We start from the raw sequence: 20895 nt of genomic DNA, 5'->3' as shown, positions 1-20895 counted from the left end.
TGAACACTAAAGAATTACAGTGCAGCATGAAAAATTTATATTCTTATCCATCTGAATTATCCATCTTAATAAAATAATATGTGTCTGTAGTGTCTGACTGTGTGTCTGTCCAGTTGCTATATCTGTGTCATACAAAAAGATGGAACATCACAAACATTAACACTGCTTTTATGAATCCCATACCAAATGACATATGACAGAAACCTATGCATTGCTTGGTGCACTGCAATTGTTAATGCTGAGGTCTATGTAGATTACTTATATTTTATCCCATCTCAGACGGGTGGCACAGTTGTATAATTGGTCTACCATTTAATGGGATGTTTGGGACATTGGACTTTAGGCATTAGTACAATATTAAAAAAGCATAATGCTGTATATATACTTATACATTGTGTGAATGTGTGTGTGTTTGTATATATATATAAGTGTATACATATACAACTCAGGATGTGGAAATGCTTAGTATAAAATTAAATATACCCTGAACCACTCAGACAGAAACATGAGGCTCACTGCTAAAGATATATCATGTTTGGATGAATCATATGCTTTATGTTTAAGACTGTGATTTCCTCGCCAGAATGTATTTCAGGAAACTGAACATTTTACAGAAAGCAACATCTCTTTCAGTAAGGAATATTTGTTATAATTTGTATGCCAGTATGTGGAAAAATGGTTTTGTATCTGTGGTCTATCAACATTTTTGTAACAGTGCCAGCAAGGTTAATAACATAATCAGTTGTAAAATAATGCTTCATGATTAGATGAGCCCTGGTCCACTTACAGTACATCTTTGATCCTGTAGAAGCCATTTTTAATGGTTAAGCTTTTTACAGAAACATAATGCATATCCTTTTCCTAGTATTGTACTTTTTACAAGAAAAAGAAAAATGGGTTAAAACTTTCTGGTTTTGGCAAGAGATACTTAATTTAACACAGTAATTAGACCTTTCAGAATTTTTTGTTAAAGGGGATCCATGCAGGGTTTGAGTTACATAACAACTAAATGAAGTTGCAGGTCTTTTTCTAAAGAAAATGTAATAACAATGTTTCACTATCTTAACGTAGTATTTCAACTACTGTTAGTTGTTGCCAGGATAGACTAATAGAAAGTCAGGCTCAGAAAAGGCTATGGGTAAACTAATATGTAAACCTCTCTACAAAATATAAACCTCTCATTTCATTATCAGAAAGTTATCCAGACAGCCCTTCACATGATTTTTTAGCATTTAGAACATGTGTTTGTGAGGCTGATTTTATTTAAGGATTTGTAGAATAAATGGTGTTTAAAACCTGGAAAGCGTTTAAAATGCCATATACAAAAAGCAATTGAAGCTTATTTTATTTTGTTACTGTAGGAGGGTAATACAGTCATATTTTTTAATGTTATTAAAATCAAGACATGCTTTTCTGATTTCTTGTCTTTAAATTTATTAGGAATCTTATACCTTTTCCAATATTTTGATGTGCCCCACAGGCTGTCTATCAACAGCATCCAGAGACTCAATGGCCTACACTTTAAGTCCTATGCCTGGTGGACCCATTGGAACACAGTACTGTGTGACAAAGGTAGAGCTGTCTGTAAGTGGAGAGAATCTGCTTGACAGAGATGTCACATCTAAATCTGATCCATTCTGTGTTTTGTTCCTGGAACTGAATGGCAAATGGGTTGAGGTAAGAAAGAAATGAGTATAAGTTGACACTGATTCCAGTGTGATTAATCATGTTGTATCTCACCATCTCCGTCAGACGATATATTTATGTATTAGTCATTTTTCTTTTCCTTAATAAAATGTTAGTGCTGGGAGACAGTATTGCCCATTGGCTAAGAAAATGGGCTCTTCAATCTCTGACACACACTGCCACTAAACAAATCATGTAATCTAACATTCCCTCTGCTGAACAAAATAGAGTATAATGTATATAAGTACTGTACTATTTAACTGTACTTGTGCTCAGTATAAAACTGTTCTGTATTTGTAAAGCTCCTTAGGATAGTACTCACTCTAGAAAGGTGCTATTTAAAGCTATTTAAAGGGTGTTTGTGTGATAGGTTTTGAATTTATCCTTTAAAAATATCTTATTATAGTATGACTTTATTATGAACATTTTGCCTATTATTTTACCATTTTTTTGCAGGTGTAATGGGCTATAGTGTGATGGTGTTATAATTGGCTTTTTAAGAACTGAAGTTGAAATTGATCTGATTTAAATTACATACTAATTTAATTTATTCAGTTATTCCTTGTAGTAGTACTGTAAATAGTACTACCGATAATGAGTCAATAAAATGCTGCAGTAAATTTCATTTACAGTTTACCCTTACCTGGAGACTCTATTTACTTATTTATTACTTTATATAAATTAATCTAGTTGATTGTTTGGGTGAATAAGTGTGACCTCAATAACTGCTATCTTCCACATACTGAATGGTAAAGGGGGTAGCCTCTGAAGACTTTGAAAAAGCAAAAGTCAATGCTGGAAATAAATCATTGATTGACAGAATTCATTATGTTACAGTCCAGATGCTAACCCACTAATTGTATATTTAGGATGAAGGTTGCTATGTTGGTTTTCATAGGAAAATTAGTGTAGCACTTCAAAGTATAATATGTCAATGTACCCTTTTTTGTTACAAGCCAAGTAAGATATTTTTGTGGTGAATATAGGAAGTGATTTATTTAAATAAAGAATTAATAACAACCTGAAGTATTATAGTAATATATAAATAAAAGCTATTCTGGGGAAGTCTAAAGGATGTGGTGAGGAGCTTATCCATTTTTTACTTGTATGAGTTGTCTCCCTTTCTAAAAATCACCTACCTAATGTCTAGGACTGCTCTCTTCATATTTCTGTCTTTTGTGTTTACTTGGGTTTCTGAATGGATTAAATAGTAAACTTTTTTCATTTGAGCTAAACTGTGCAATTATTTTCTCAATTTACATTAAAGATTAGTCACTGACTACCATTGTGATCCTGAACTAATTTCTGTCATCACAGTCTTAGTTTTTGACATTTTCAATCTATACAGAATGCATTACTGCAGTGGGATGGCGCTCTGCCCAGGGATTTGTTCCTGCCTTGCACCCTGTGTTGGCTGGGATTGGCTCCAGCAGACCCCCATGACCCTGTGTTAGGATATAGTGGGTTGGAGAATGACTGACTGACTGACAGAATGCATTAATCACTATAATTTTCTCTAACGTACAGTATTTTATGTTTACATTAGGAACAGAAGCAAATTAAACAATGTTAAGCTGTATAACTTAATGTTGTCTAGTAGTTTTATCTGTGTTGTATTAGCTGTCATTATTATGTGAAATATTCTCTTACTGTCTTACAGTTTATAATGTAATGTGTTGTATGTTTCCCAAGTCATAGTTCACAGTTTTCCTTTTGTTACTTTACAGATTGGAAGAACAGAAACTGCAATCAATAACCTAAACCCAGTTTTTGGTAGAAAATTTGTAATTGATTACCATTTCGAAGAAATCCAAAAACTAAAGTTTGCACTCTTTGACCAAGACAAGTCAAGCTCCCAGCTGTATGAGCATGATTTTCTGGGAGAGTTCACATGTACTCTGGGGGTGGTAAGTAAGATTTGTATTAGCAATATGCTTTATAGGCAGTGTTACACATGTGTGCATAGGAGGTAGCTGAAGGGCTCACAAAGGGATAATTCCATGCCAGACCAGGGGGTGGCAGGGTGCAATAATCGTTCCTCTTTTTCATTGGCAGACCAACCACGGGAAATTTTGCCTGGACTCGAGCACGTCACTTCCGTTTCCAGGCCTCATGATGACACTTCCAGTTCTGGGCTCGATGGCAACACTTCCAGTTCCTGCCCGGCTGACATCATGTCCCCTGCCCGGCTAAAACCACTATGTTTGCCTATTGTTATAGTTGTGTTGTTGAACTAAAGTCTATTGAGACATGTCATGTGGAACCAATCTTTCATTTTGGCAGTCTGATTGAAGTATACGGGTGGCTGCCTCCAAACCTCTTTCTGTGTCTGTTCAATCATTTCACAGTGGCGTAGTCAAACTTCCACCTTAATAACTTCCTCACCTGCTGACCCAGAGCTGCCCCACCTTTGCAAAGGTCTCTGCCTTTGTGGGGTTAGGTTGGGGAGTCTCATCCTCCGAGAAACCGTAGTAGGCCTCATGTACTTCCCCCTTCCAGCATGGCTGTATTCTGTTAGCCCCTTCATACTTTCCCTGTGGACTATATTACATATTGACCCCTGGGAAGGAGCTCCTCCTGACCCACAATCCACACCCCACACTCGGCCATTCGGGTAAGGTACACTCCCACCTGGACCCGGAAAGGCTAAAGTTCATTCTTCTGGTCCTGCTCCTGCTTCTTCTTGGAGGCAACCATCCTGCCGATTAAGCCACTGTGAAATGATTGAAGAGACACAGAAAGAGGTTTAGGGGCAGCCACCTGTATACTTGAATCAGGCTGCCAAAATGAAAGATTAGTTCCAAATGACTTGTCTCAACAGACTTCAGTCCAACAATAGAACGACAACAATGGGCAAACATGGCAATTTTAAAGCTGGGCAGGGGAAGTGATGTCACCCGGGTAGGAAACAGAAGTGATGTCCTTGAGTCCAGGCGAAATTTCCCATGGTTGGTCTGCCAATAATAAAGAGGAAGGATTATCGCACCCTGTCACCCCCTGGTCTGGCACAGAATTATCCCTTTGTGAGCCCTTCAACTGCCTCCCATGCGCTTGTGTGTAACAGCATATAAATGATGTCAAGTTTTATCGCAAGCAAGTTGCTTCTGGTCTTAACATATTTCTATAATGTCCACACAGGTTGTTTCCAGTAAGAAGCTGACAAGACCACTAGTTCTTGGAAATGGGAAACCTGCAGGAAAAGGAACTATCACAGTACGTTATGTTTTACATTTGATTTTCTCAAAAGCAAAATGAGGATCATCATTATTTTCTTCAAAACTGATTTATTTCCATTTTTTTGGCACATTAGGGTAGACGTTTATCTTTGTTTCGTATTGATGAGTAATTAGGCAAGTTTTTATCACCTTCCTTCATTAAGGCAGTTAAAAATTTATACACTCTTCTTTTTTGTCTGTGCTGGTAAATTTTATAGTTCTCAGTGTTTATTCACTATCCATATAGATCATTAGGGTTCAAGTGTTATAGATGGATGATCTGGCTTCCTAAAATAAGCAAACTTTCAAGTAAGATTGTTTTCCAAAATGAGATTAAAGTTATTTTCAGAAAATAAAAGAAAGACTGTTTTTCAGCATTGAAAAGGAGATTGTACATAGTCATCCATCTGATACTGTTGCACCATTATTGGTTTACTAGACCATAAGTCCTTGTGTTCATGCTTTAAAAGATCAATTGCAAATTTTAAAAGTGGACCAGTCTGTCTTTACAAGATTTGACTGCCTGTTTCACAAAGGAGATCCGACATACTGCACATGGTCGTACAGCAATATTTTTGCTGAGCCAAACAATGTTATACATAATTCCCAAAATTCTTCATAACAACAAGTTGTGAGTCACTTATAAACCTGAGGGATGTTTGTTCTGGGTGAGATCACTTATTGTGGACACTAGAGAAAGAAGCTTGTGGTAGTCCATCACATTTTAGAGAGCATGCCCACACAGTATATCTTTTGACTTAATGTAGGATAATCCCCGGGCTTCATCATACAACACAAGGTTAGTAAGTTTCACAACATATGAATTATTTAGATTGCTGAAATGATTTCCACCGCTGAAATTTCAATGTGAGCTATGCAGAGTACATATAGTTTCAGGGAAAGCTGAAAAATGCTAGCTATGCATAGTTGCGCTTATCTTTGTGCAAGGAACTGACACTGGAACCAAACTTCGTGATAAAGGATGGTTTCTCTTCTACAACTGAAAGGTCCCAGGTTGATATGGAGATATCATTAAGCTCTCAACTAGTTGTCATACAGTTGAAATTTGTTCCAAGTGATAAGCAGGTCACCTCAATTCAATGTCAAGTTGTGGAGGGGAAAAATGAAGTTGTAATTTGGCATATGTGTCTGATAATTCAGAGTATATCACCTTTAAAGAGAGTGGATGTGTGAAAATTCATTGAGGATCTAGGAAATTACTTGGAGAACTATTGCATGTCTGGCCATCATTCAATTTGCCACCTCAATAAAATAATAAATGCCATACCTGAAAATTGTTATTTTATATGAAAATTGTTATATTATTCATCATTATTACTTGGCTGACATTTTTGTCCAATTTTAAAGATAGCTCATTCATTTTTTTTATTTTTCTGCAGTTGGAACAAAGGCAAATGAAATGACTTGCTCATGGTCACACAGTGTCAGTAGCAGAACTTAAACCCACAGCTTCAGGGATTGAAGTCCAAGGCCTTAACCACTACACCACACTGCCTGCCTAGTCATACATTGCCTTTTAAATACATCATGTCCTAAAACAAGGTTGCTTGAAATCTGAAGTGATGTCAGATTACCTACAAAAAAGCATTATTGGTAGTTTAATGTGAGGTGTTATGTTCTGCACATTTGTGTAAAGAGAAGTGCTGAGCTATTAGATAGATAGATAGATAGATAGATAGATAGATAGATAGATAGATAGATAGATAGATAGATAGATAGATAGATAGATAGATAGATAGATAGATAGATAGATAGATAGATAGATAGATAGATAGATAGATAGATACTTTATTAATCCCAACATTAGTTTATCATCTCTTGGTTGGTAACCAGTATTCCCAAATTTCTTCAGATAAGTCCATATACCAGGCTGTTTGATCATATTATCAAACTGCCTATGCAATGCTCTTAACACAAAACATACGATCTAACCTGCTAGTTTCTTTTCTAGATGGGTGACAGGAAGAAATACTAAAATGAGCTACGTAAATATTACCTATAAAATCTTACCTGTTTTACTGTCCATGTTGCATCCCTCGTGTTTCACCCTCAGGAATTCTACAACAGGCTTCTCACTGACTGGGTCTCTCTTTACTTTTAAACCTTTGTACCAACAGTAGAGGGTTTCACAAAGGCATCCCCTTATGACATTAAAGGACAACAGTTAAACGAGGAATTAACAATCTAAACTGATGGTCTGCTAGTAGGAGTCAGACAGAGACACTGGCTTTAAGCTTTCACTCAAAAATTATATTCATTTGCATCAAAATCAATAATAACAAGTACTGTACAATGTGATACAAGGAACCATACAACCTGGATGGGTTAAAACTTCATGTAGTCCCATTAGCAAAATCAAGACACTGGTGAACACCTAAGTGGCTCACTTCATTTAGTTACAGATTATGTGTTCTCAATCCAAATGAAGACAGAGAGAGAGGTCTTTGTGGTGCAGCACACCACAGAAAGTAATAATCACTGGTCATAGTATAGTTGTACAGCTATTTATAGCCTTACCTGTGTTTTTTAAATGCCTATTTAGAAAATGGTCATACTTATCCTGAGGAAGGAGGAGGTTTGTCGATCCTGAGGGTAGACGTGGCTTCACTGCAATTTGTGTGTCTGTGGAATATACTGTATGCCTGATTCATGCAACATTGCAGAAATCGGACAAACATCCAGACAGGTGAGATCCACTGTCTGTCACGCTCAGCTGCTGTTGAAAAGGTACAAGAGGCAATAAAGCTGTTCATTGCCTAGTTTAAAAGATCCCATACAAGCTTAGTAAAGTCCCAGGCAAAAAGGTTAAGAAGCAAGTAGTACTTACTGGAGAGAGTGCAACTACATGGGAAAGAGGCAGTTTCATATGGATCATGTACTGGCTAATACCTTGGTAAATGGGGGAGTTCCAGGAGGAGAACAAGGAAGCACTGCATGTGCAGCTCACTACGTGCTCCCTGTGCGTCAGTGGGGATTGGGCACCATAATCCCCCTTCAACATATAAATATGGGTAATGGACATTAGAGGTCGTCTTTTGATCTGGTTGAGTGTCTGGCTAACCTTCAAACCACTGTGCAGAGTGAATGTGGAGTGATGAGCAAGTGTTGAAATTGTTAGTTTTTGTAAAAGGCAGCCGCTTACTCTTCTTGCCCAAGCAACCTTGCTCGCCTTCAAATCCCTGCTACCAGAGTTTGCTGACTTTTTACAGTTAATAGTTAACCAAAACATATGTGAAGTATGTACAGAAAATACATACTTCCGCATACAGATGTCATTATCACAAATAAGCAAAAAAAAAATCTCTTTCCACAGTCAGCTCCATGTTATTTTCTCTGCGACTCAAAGCTAACTAAGCAATACTTCAGAATCCTGCTTTGTTTTAAAACTTTCCCAACAGCACCACACTCCTGCTCAGCTTGACAAGACATCAAGCTAAAGGCATATCACCTCACATCTGTCAACTGAAATGTTTAAAGTATCCCCTGTACACAGGTCCAATGGAGTTCTCCTGATTTAATTAAAAAAATCGTATGTCTGTAATTTACATATAACTTTACACATTGTTTATAAGGAACTGCACTTTGCAGTATGTTTAATAACTGATCACATTAGGTCTATTCACAAAAGACACCAGGTCTAACCAGTCGGGAACAGGTCTAGTACTATGCCAATATGTCATATAAAGTATGCAACCTGCAAAAGATAGCTTTAAGTGAAATAAATCCTCAGACAGAGATGAACCCAAGACTTCTAGCTAAGGAAGAACATTACTATGTTTGTTTTTTTGTAAATCATAGTAAAGCTGTCAGTGATACTGTCAGTAACATTTATGACAAGTTTTTGATAAAATTTCAAAGTTTGTAATTAATGGCTTGGATCATTTAAGGTGCTATCCTACCTACTTTTGTGGCCACTACAGTATATGTTTGATATGTCTTGTTTGTAGTACTTTGATAACATAGCCTATATGAGTTGAGTGGCTATGTAGGGCCTTCTTATTGTGGCGGATGGTCGACAGCTCATCCCGACCGGGATGCCCCTGTGATAGAAGGATGGGGAAAGGCAGCTGTTTCAGGATACTGCCTCCCCTAAAACGCTAGATGGCAGCTTCATTGGGACCTGGCAGTGCCCTGGAGTCCCACAGGGCATCCTGGGACTTGAAGTTCGGTTGCACAGCCCTGTTGAGTACCGGGGTGCCACCAGGGGAGCTGTAAAGGAACAGAAGGACTCATGCCATATTTATAGCCCGGAAGTACTTCCAGATCACGAGGACGTGAGTCCCGAAATACTTCCGGGCTGAAGAAAAATCCAATTCTCCGTCTGACCTGCAAGTGCTAACAAGTCACGTGAGTGGAAGAACAGAAGCACTTCTGTGCTGTTGGAGACCCAGCAAGTGAGTCGGAGTTGGGAGGTAGTAGGACAGAGCTTGCTGGGAGGACTGGAGGAGAAAGTTTTGTGTTTATTATTAATATTATTGTTATTGAATTGCCTGTGTATGGTGGCGGAGGTACTTGGAGGCATTGAAAACAAGAAGAAAAGAATTAACCTTCTTGGTGATTTTACCTGTGTTCAGTATGTCTGTCTGTTGGGTTGAAAGGGGCAACAGAGACCCCTAGCATCTTACATTATAAATAGAATTGTCATATTTGCAAGCAGAATTGACATGGATGAACGATATGGGTGTGTGTTCTAATACTGGCATTATAGTTGAGAATATTAAAAAAAATTTAAGTGACACACTTTTATTCAGAAATGCATTAAAAAGTAAAAAAATAAAGTTTTTTCTTTGACTAAGATTTTGTAGATCATATGTGACTAAAAATAAAATCGTGGGGCACCCATAAAATAATTAATTTATTTAAATTAAAGTGCATAGATTTGTTAAAGCGAAATTCGTAACCATCTTAACTATGGAAAGAAAATGACATATCATATAAAAGCTGATTAAAGTATGTAAGATAATGGTTATAATTGGGGAAATTTTCAAATTGTAAGAATAAATTTTTTTGGAATCAGAAATGTATTCATTTTAATTTAATTAAATGAATTCTTTTATGGGTGCCCCACAATTTTATTTTTAGTTACATATGACTAACAAAATGTTAGTACAAGAAAAAATATTTTTTACTTTTTAGTGCATTTTAGAATAAAATTGTATCAATTAAAAAAATCTTATTTTGTATATATTTTTTAGCCACCCTAATGCCACACAGCCCTCATAATGTTACAAAAACCTTTACTTGTGTGGGAAAGTGATTTGACAGAAATGGAATTAGCGACAGAGTGGAATCAAATCATTTCTCCAATTACACAATGTAATTTTCTGTATTGTGGACTGTACCGGGTGCCAGAGATCGCCCAACCCCACACATAACCCCACAGACACAAGTTCCGTTAAAATAAAGGTGGTTTATTTTCACACTACCTTCCACAGAGGGTCCAGAAGTGCAATGAACACAAATCTTTCCACGCTCTTTCTTTCTTTTCACTTCCTCTACACCTCCCAGGCAAGCTTTGTCCACTTCCCCCCGACTCTAAGTCACCTGGATGAAGTTTGATGGCTTCTTTTATCCAGGACGTAGGAGTACTTCTGGTACTAGGGCATAGGCCGATGGAAGTACTTCCGGATCACATGGAAGTCCCACAAACCAGGGATTAAGATTACCAGTAGCTCCCCCGGTGGCCATGTAGATGTGAGTGGTGTTCTGAGACAATCGAACTGGAAATTCTCGAACTGGAAAGAATTTTCCTCTGCAAGGTGAGCCCTGAACACTCTTTTCTCAGTGGACCCCGTACATGCCTTGCATAGTACATGTGCGTTGATCACATGGAAGTCCCACAAAGCAGGGATTAAGAATCCCTGTAGCACCCCCGGCGGCCCCCACAGAACCCAACAAGAACTACAATATCCAGAGTGCCTTGCGGGTAGAGGTAACATCGCCCAAGGAAGTTGTCTCCCATTGTCTCAGGGAAGCCTGTGGTCTCTCTCTGTGCTTCCAATATACTGGCCTCCCGGTCAGGTATTGTTCCTGGGTCCAGCCCAGCCATGATGTCCGTGTACCCACTATCATGTTGGCATGTTCTGCCTGTCTTCAGAGTGAGATTGGACAATCTTCAACCTGTTTCTTATGGCATAATAGGTCTGGCCTACCGTCAGGTTAAGGGACCATACTCCATCCTGGCCGGGACGCCCACTGTCCATCAAAGTATACATGATAATAAAGCTTTCCCCCTGTCCTCTATTGGCCAAGTGTGAATCTGATAAAGGTGTCACACTAAAGTAAGAGGTCTTATTAACAAAAGTGTTTCCCCGGCCTTGACTGTTAAGTACTTACATCTACTATCATGGACATAAGATGACGCCTATGTGTGGAGGAGGCCATGGAGCCTTACTTTTGGGTGTGAAGTTGGCCTTTACTTCCTATGGGATATCAATGAGAGACAAAAGGAGTACTAACAAGTGCTGGGAGCACTTGTTAAGACTATGTCCATTTCTGGCTGAAATCACTGCAGTGGTTAAAAAGCTCACTGGCATGGTGACTGAGGTACAGCTGCAAATGTTGAAAACATGTTTTATTTGAGACCCTACTTTTGTGTTTGTATGGATGGCAAGTACAGTGGCGTGGGACTTAATTGGGATATTGGTCATTGTTTTTTAAACAGGGTCATAAAAGCATGTTCCAGTTATTTTTCTCATTGTCCCTAGGAAAGCATCTTTCTGGGTATTGTACAGGGCCTTCCATAGTATGTCAAACATCTAATCCACAAGAAACAATGTAGATTTGACTCTCACTTTGAAATAATAGACCTATTGTTTTTTCTTGTGCAAACATTTTAAGGGACTATTGGATTTTTAAAATTGTATCTAAAAGCATTTTTACATTTGAAAATGACTTATGATCATTTAACTTTTGTATCTTGTAGAATGATCCTTCAAGTGACTGCTGTGTGCGACTTAGTCCCAGCATTTGTGTACAGAGAGTTGTGTTTGCATACTTACAGTTACAGAAGGTGGAATCTGTTTAAAATGAGTGTTAGACAGGATATCAAAATGCAGAAGCAACTTAAAAATATGTAATTTGAGGACCAGAGTACTTCATCTCTGCTGTTTGCCATTGGACAGGAGAGGTTTGTATCTAATTGAGTAGTAGAGGGAAGAATTAATGCCTACAGTGAACTTCTGGTTGGTGGAATGCATCACCTTCTGTAAGAGGAGGTATTCAGGTACCTTAGTATCTTTTTGATACATAGAACTTTTAGAAATTTGGCTTTTTGCAGAAGATAGATAGATAGATAGCTAGACAGATAGACATATACTTTGATCTGAACTGTAGGTCTGCACTACACTCAGGACCCAGTGGAACTGCTTGCGACACTGGAGTGATTTTCAGTGTTATAGTCAGGGAGCAGGGAGTTGACACTTGTGCGAGGGTGTGACGATGCGGGTTCCGCTCCATGCTCCCATCTTGCTTCTGGGAGCTCTTGAACCCGACACCGTCGGTAATGCCACCGATGAGCTGGACAGTGAGGCACAAACAATGAAGCATGGGGATGGTGCAAAAAGTGCCAAGTGATTTTATTTAAAACAGCACCAACAAAATAAAATGTCCAAAATAAAGAGCAGTGCTTCACAAACAAGTCAATAAATAATCCATAAAAATGAGTAATAGGTGGAAAATCCAATAGAGAAAAAAAAATCCCTTTAAAAAAATGAGGTTAAAATAACGGCTGGAAGCAGTCTCTTTAAAAATCCAGTGCATCATTCTTTAACTCAGCAACTCCCCTGCTTCTCCCTTCCGGGCGCTGCAACAGGGGAATCGACCAACCAGCAAAATGCAGCTCCCTCCATTACTGGTCCGGTAGCCTTCCGATCCCTGGCTACGTCGGGCTCCAGCCAGACCGAGACTTGGGTTCCTTCCCCCAGCAGCCAGGGCGCTCACACTGGGGCTCTACACACCCAAAGCCTCCACGACTGCTGCTGCCTTCTTGGTATTTACACGGCGAGCCGTCCATTATCCTGGTCACTCCTGATCCTCTGAAAAGCTCAGCAGGATTGACCCAATCCATCCACCGTGAGTGTCGGCCAAACATTTACTCAGGGCTCTCCTTCCAGCTGCCTGCCTCTGCTCAAGCGAGCCTGTTGTCAGTTGGTCGCTCGCACCGGCTCCCCACTTCTCCAGCCTTCTCCTCCCTTAACTTCCGTCCATTTCTGTCTCTAATTTCTTTTCTTTTGTCCTTTTTCCTCCCCTTAGCAGCCTCACGCTTCTATTTATTACGGGGACGTGGATCAAATGTGGCAATTAGCAACTCCCATCGCTAATCACAGATGCGGACGACTTCTCACCTGTGCACTTAAGTGAGGACCGTCCACATCACAAGTCATGTGGGAACCGCTCTGGCCACACATACCATGCCCCCTCTCTAAGCTCCGAGTGTGGTGACTATTTATTTAAAAAGTGGCCTTTTCGACTTGAGCTGTGGACCCGATACACCACAGAGGGTAGGAGCTGGAGTCTGGGAAATTAACATTTATACGGAATGTGCATTCATTCAGTTTATCAATTATGACGCATGCATATACTGTTACAAGATTACAAAACCCGAGTAGAAACAGCATTAAAAAAGTAGGGTACAAGACTGCAAATCTCATTAAAGGGAAGTCTGATATTTGGCAGTCATTTTCAAATGTTACTGATGGCGATGGCAACCAAGTGCCGTTTGCTTGCTGCGATAAATGAGCTATACAGTGGACACAAGTCAGGCACCTTGGGTTTAAAGTGCCACGTTTGGGCAGTAGCGAAGGGTCAAACAAAACTGACATTCCTGTCAAACCTGTCAAAAGTAACAACTGATGCTAAAAGCAAAGCACTAGATAAATGTGCAAATTTTGTTTGCAAGGATATATGGCTATATGACACAGTGTCTTGTAAGGGCTATATTCAACTTGAGTAGTACCTGGTTCAAACGGCAGCCAAAATTGGAAAATCTGATGTTTAAAGAGAGTCTGCCCCATCCGACGACTGTATTGCAGCATGTGGTACGAAAAGCCCAAAAACTGAGAAAGGATATTTGTACATGACATGCTAGAGACAGTCAATAATTATGGGTGTGCTATCACAACTGAAATTTACACCGAAAACTTTTGAGAAAACCTCTTTCATATCTGCTACCATCCATTATATTAATGAGAGCTACAATCTTGTGTCAAAGGTGCTTTTTGCTACACTGTTTGAAGCAATCATGATTAAAATAGGTGAAAACATTCACGCTTTTCTGCTTGAAAAATGTAAGAGTTTTCAGAATTGACTGCAAACACAATCACTGCCTTGTGCTGCTACATGTAATGCCCCTTTTCTTAACACAATTCTCTAAAGTGCTTTTACATCAGCAGTGAAGGTTAGTCAGGTATTTTAAACATACTGGACAACAAAGCAAGCTTACGAGATCACTCAAACAGTCTGGAGACAAGATGCAACACTAACTTCGATATGCTGGATTCAGTGTTGCAATAATTTGATAATTGGCCACATCAAGAAAAAGATGCTCACAACTGTGGTCTCTTTTCTGAAACCATTCAAATATGCGATGACTGATTTAGAATCAGATATTATGATGTCTGAAAGAACGTGTCAAAAAACTCTTCAAAACCAACTCCTATTAACGTGCTCTGCAAATTAGCAACATTTCTCAGCCCAAAGCATCTATTTCTGTATCTGCGCAAAGGCTCAGGAACAAGAAGAGATTTGTAATAATTTGTAATAATTTTGGTTTATTGTAACTGCACTAAATCAAAGAGTGCAGTGAAGTTCACTGACAGCTGTTAGTAACAACCTCTTTCCTCTTAGAGCCAGTGAGCAGACAAGGAGATGCCTGTATGTTTTCAGTGCTTTGTTTGTACAGTGTGCTTGTATTGATAAGCAAAAAGTACTGCGAGCTGTAAAAAATATATATCTCCAATACTTGCTTACCCTGCTCTTTTTTCCTTTCTGAGAAAAAGACATGCAGACATGTGCTCAGAAATTATTATTCAAGTTACATTGGAAGATCTGTATTAAATACTGATGAACCAGAATCGTCATAAAAAAAGTGAAAATGACAACTGGGCCAACTAGGGGAAAACTTCAGCCACCTGCTTGTACATGATCATGTTAAACAATCTTATCAACCATTCATGACTTTTTTCAGGATGTTTCTGTGGGCAGGCAGGACAAAATCGTTAGGGTGCGGACAGGAGCAGGATAAATGAGGCCAAGTGTAAGCGGAGCGTGCAGGCACGGGATGGAGTACTGCAGGAGCAGGCGGGCGCAGGTTTAAAAAAATCAGTCCCATTCAACACAGACCAGAATGACTAAAAAAGAAGAAATAAAAAAAAGAAACTTCAAACTTGAGAGTTACAGTCACAGTGAAGCATTATGCAGGCTTATTGCCGTTGGTATAAAGGAAACGCAACAGCGTTTCTTCACACACTTCTGCTAAATAATTTGTTGGCTTAAAGTACTTAGTTTGTCAGAGAGAGGATGTACAGCATTGTTCAAAATGGCACTCAGTTTTGTTTTAAATCCCTGTTTCGCTACTATCTCCAGAGAGTTCAGAGTGCATCCCATAACTAAAGCTGCCTTTTTAATTAGATTGTTGATTTGGTGGTCCTCTCTTGAAGTCATGTTAATTGTTCACAAGTGTGAAAAAAGATGATGTTGCCATATGCAGGATGACCAACAAACTGGTGCTATTGGGGCAATTTTGCAAATATTGAATAGAAATGCAATGGTAAAGCTGGAGTTATGTCCTTGAAAGAGGCTTTCATTTAATCAGTCAGTCTTTATCTTCCTTTTTGAAGGACCCCTAACATCCTGGTTTTCACCTGTTTGACCTGTTGCCCTCTGGTAGGCACTACAGATCCATTAAATTAAGGGCAAACAGACTCAGGGACAGTTTTCTTTTCCACAGCCATAACTACATTGAATCTAATCATGAACTGACCATGTCTCTCTGTGTCTGTCTCTGTCTGTTTCTCTTTTCTCTCTCCTTCTGTTTCTCTCTCTCTCTCTCTGTCGCTCTCTCTCCCCTCCCCCGCTCACCTTTTATTTGGATGTCCAATAATTCTTTGGGTAATAATGACAGTCTAGTTCAATAGTGTACTGTTTGTTCTATGTGCAGTATTTTATGTTATTAGTATTCTTTTTGTAATATTCATATCATTGGTAATTCATTGTGCAGTACCTGCATGATCAGTATATATTTCTTGTTATTAATACCACATTTGTTGCTTAGCAATAATGCATTGTTATCTATTAATTAGTTTTTTTATATTCTTTTTATTTAGCTGTTTTATACATAGTACTTTAAAGTTACTATATGAATGATTGATTTTTTTTTCTTTTCATTGCATCTGAAGGAGTAGCTGCTCTGTAATTTTGTTATACATGGTATAATTACAATAAAGGCTTCTAATCTAATCTAGTCACTGTTGAGGGACTTTTGGATTACAGAACACCGCTTTCAGTTAGTGGAGCTAAGGGAGAAATCCTTTTGTTACAAGGGCTGATGGAGGTTTCTAACTGAGATGGTGCTTCCTGCATTGGAGTAGGCTCTGTCTGTCTCTCTGTGATTTGCTACACCTGCTACTCCTTTTACACTAGTTTATTGTCACAGGCCCAGTGTAGTACGTGAAGGTACATTATAGGAATTAGAAAATGATGAAATTAGAATACCGCACAGGGACAGACCCAGGACATGCAAGAGGGATAATGTCTATAATAATAATAATAATAATAATACCATAATAGCGTTATTATATTAATATAGTGTATAGTATAATAATATCTCTTTATCCCACAGTCCAAAGACATACAGGTTAGGTGCATTGGCAATTCTAAATTGTCCCTAGTGTGTGCTTGGTGTGTGTGTGTATGTGCACCCTGCGGTGGGCTGGCGCCCTGCCCAGGATTTGTTTCCTGCCTTGCACCCTGTGTTGGCTGGGATTGGCTCCAGCAGAACCCCGTGACCCTGTAGTTAGGATACAGCGGGTTGGATAATGGCTGCATGGATGGATATCTCTCTTTTTATATAAAAAAAATCCTGCAATGAAACAAGACTTTTTTGAGTCCTACAAGATGAGACTTTGGCCATGAGATTTTTTCAAGTCACACCCTTTTCTCAACCATATTCAACCACGCACACAGTAATCTCACCTCCCATTCATATTAATGCTTTTGACAGACATAGTTTCTGCTCTCTCTGCTCTTATCATTTTTTTTTTAAATTTTATTGATTTTATTGTAATCATTCCATACAAATAGATACATTTTTACAAAAAAAAATAGGATTGAAAACAAATCCACCATCACCCCTGAGAAACAGAGCATGGCCGACGGACTAAAACTTAAAAATAGTAAAAATAAATAAATTGAAGAGTTCAATAGGCGGATACAGATAAATGGAGAAGAAAAAGAAATAGGGAGAGAATCTACTTCATAAAGTATATAAATTTTAATGTTTTCCTCACTTTAAGTTCCTAATTAAAGAAGACGATTATGTCCAAATCTTATTGAAGAATTTCATCACGGAAGGTTATCAACAGAAAAAATGAGTACACGGGCAATCCTAGCACCGAGAAACGATGAAGTCAAACGAATTACCGCCAAAAATGTTGATCGGTTACACAGCAAATTGGTTAAATGCATATCAATAGACTATGCTGAAACAGTTGGTGGTGATTGTGCGGAAGATGAAAACATCAACTTACAATATTCCAAAGAATATCTACAACTGTTAACACCGTCCGGTCTTCCAATGCATGAATTACTGTAGAAAGAAGGATGTATCCAAGAAAGGTAATGTAGTACATCTTCTACGGATAACATTACACAACAAAGGAGATCTTGATATGCCATTCGTATTAAAGCGTGAACAGTTTCCAGTTAGAATAGCTTTTACAAAGACAATTAACAAATCTCAGAGCCAAACATTCGAAAAAGTCATTTAATTTAATAGAGAGAAAGAAAAATGAAATTCAGTCACGGGCAGTTATATGTTGCGTTGTCACGATGAAAGTCCAAACACAGAATTAAAATTCAATGTGATATTGACAAAAATGTAATTTGAAAAACTGTTCTTACTGAAGTTTTACAGTAAAAGTGTAAGTTTAAAAAGTATTTGCATGTTAATTTCAAAGCCAAACAGAACGAAATCGTATTACACAACAAATAACTCTAACACAGCATGAAATATAATTTACTTTCAAATTATTACATTTTATTATTTTTTAATATGGTTAATTACTTGCTGTAATGTAAAATAGTTCTATTATGCATATGTAACAATTCCCATGAAAATAAAAATCTGTTTAAATTGTACATCCGCATCCCCATACATGAGCAATAAAACCGCAAAGAGGCTAGCGCGTAGCGCAAGCACAGAGGTTGGCGAGCAAAGCGAGAAGGGGGAAAAGCCCCCTAGTATAATAATAATACCATCATTAGGCATTCCTGAGAATGTATGTACAAACTGTTCTTAGGCATTGACAAGCCCAGTCTCCCCAGCTCAGCACATTTTGACATGGACCTACACCAGGACAAGTTGGTGGCAAGCGGAGACTTGGCCAAGATATTTACAAGTACACACCAACCATCTGTGCTTTCAGAGTTTCATAAGTGGTATCTGTGACCTCCAGATATGGGCCTTCATGATGAATAATATTGCAAAGTCACAAAGCTATTTTCCTTACTCATGAATATATGGTTTAGATTGGTTAGGCTACATTGCTGACCTCCCAGCAAAAAACATTATTTATTATTAACAATTTTAACTTTAAATGTGACATCAATGTAACATAACAAGAATGTGTCTTTCACAGTTTGTTTGATCTCTTTCTCATATGCTTCTGGTGTACTTTTAGGTCATTCAGTATCGGCTAATTGACAGAAAGGACAACTTATAGTGGTTTGGAAGAAGTGAGCCATGTAGTAAGTCACTACATTAACTTGAGCTAATAGCAGTTCAGTAACAAATTATGCTGACCAGAACTAAATCAATGTTGTGTTTATGTCACCAGCTAGCTAACAGTAAATGTCAATGAAAAATTTTAAAAATATTTAACAGAATTACAAAAACAAGCTGTAGCCTAATTAAACCAAAAGATGTGCTAATAATTAATATGTTTATGATATGTTCATTTAAATGAAGCAGAGAGCTTTAATTTTAGACTAAACTGTTGGTTGAGTGATTTTGTTTTGTTGCTCAGAATATAACTGTGACACAAGACATACAGTGCATCCGGAAAGTATTCACAGCGCATCACTTTTTCCACATTTTGTTATGTTACAGCCTTATTCCAAAATGGATTAAATTCATTTTTTTCCTCAGAATTCTACACACAACACCCCATAATGACAACGTGAAAAAAGTTTACTTGAGGTTTTTGCAAATTTATTAAAAATAAAAAAATTGAGAAAGCACATGTACATAAGTATTCACAGCCTTTGCCATGAAGCTCAAAATTGAGCTCAGGTGCATCCTGTTTTCCTTGATCATCCTTGAGATGTTTCTGCAGCTTAATTAGAGTCCACCTGTGGTAAATTCAGTTGATTGGACATGATTTGGAAAGGCACACACCTGTCTATATAAGGTCCCACAGTTGACAGTTCATGTCAGAGCACAAACCAAGCATGAGGTTTTTGCAAATTTATTAAAAATAAAAAAACTGAGAAATCACATGTACATAAGTATTCACAGCCTTTGCTCAATACTTTGTCGATGCACCTTTGACAGCAATAACAGCCTCAAGTCTTTTTGAATATGATGCCACAAGCTTGGCACACCTATCCTTGGCCAGTTTCGCCCATTCCTCTTTGCAGCACCTCCCAAGCTCCATCAGGTTGGATTGGAAGCGTCGGTGCACAGCCATTTTAAGATCTCTCCAGAGATGTTCAATCGGATTCAAGTCTGGGCTCTGGCTGGGCCACACAAGGACATTCACAGAGTTGTCCTGAAGCCACTCCTTTGATATCTTGGCTGTGTGCTTAGGGTCATTGTCCTGCTGAAAGATGAACCGTCGCCCCAGTCTGAGGTCAAGAGCGCTCTGGAGCAGGTTTTCATCCAGGATGTCTCTGAACATTGCTGCAGTCATCTTTCCCTTTATCCTGACTAGTCTCCCAGTTCATGCCGCTGAAAAACATCCCCACAGCATGATGCTGCCACCACCATGCTTCACTGTAGGGATGGTATTGGCCTGGTGATGAGCGGTGCCTGGTTTCCTCCAAACATGACGCCTGGCATTCACACCACAGAGTTCAATCTTTGTCTCATCAGACCAGAGAATTTTCTTTCTCATGGTCTGAGAGTCCTTCAGGTGCCTTTTGGCAAACTCCAGGCGGGCTGCCATGTGCCTTTTACTAAGGAGTGGCTTCCGTCTGGCCACTCTACCATACAGGCCTGATTGGTGGATTGCTCCAGAGATGGTTGTCCTTCTGGAAGGTGCTCCTCTCTCCACAGAGGACCTCTGGAGCTCTGACAGAGTGACCATCGGGTTCTTGGTCACCTCCTTGACTAAGGCCCTTATCCCCCTTTCGCTCAGTTTAGATGGCCGGCCAGCTCTAGGAAGAGTCCTGGTGGTTTCGAACTTCTTCCACTTATGGATGATGGAGGCCACTGTGCTCATTGGGACCTTCAAAGCAGCAGAAATTTTTCTGTAACCTTCCCCATATTTGTGCCTCGAGACAATCCTGTCTCGGAGGCCTACAGACAATTCCTTTGACTTCATGCTTGATTTGTGCTCTGATATGAACTGTCAACTGTGGGACCTTATATAGACAGGGGTGTGCCTTTCCAAATCATGTCCAATCAACTGAATTTACCACAGGTGGACTCCAATGAAGCTGCAGAAACATCTCAAGGATGATCAGGGGAAACAGGATGCACCTGAGCTCAATTTCGAGCTTCATGGCAAAGGCTGCGAATACTTATGTACATGTG

General features: G+C 38.9%; 1 protein-coding gene across 1 annotated transcript in view; it reads left to right on the top strand.

Moving 5' to 3' along the window:
* Positions 1-20895, top strand: part of cpne2 (copine II) — a 165787-nt gene that overhangs the window by 6980 nt on the left and 137912 nt on the right. Inside the window, 3 exon segments of the mRNA XM_051931693.1 lie at positions 1481-1677; positions 3414-3593; positions 4825-4899. Of these exon segments, the coding sequence (XP_051787653.1) occupies positions 1481-1677; positions 3414-3593; positions 4825-4899 (452 nt within the window).

This window comes from Erpetoichthys calabaricus, chromosome 9 (assembly GCF_900747795.2).
Source record: "Erpetoichthys calabaricus chromosome 9, fErpCal1.3, whole genome shotgun sequence".
NCBI classification, from domain to species: domain Eukaryota; kingdom Metazoa; phylum Chordata; class Cladistia; order Polypteriformes; family Polypteridae; genus Erpetoichthys; species Erpetoichthys calabaricus.
The sequence above is the reverse complement of the archived record's forward strand: the minus strand, read 5'-3'. Positions and strand labels throughout refer to the sequence as shown.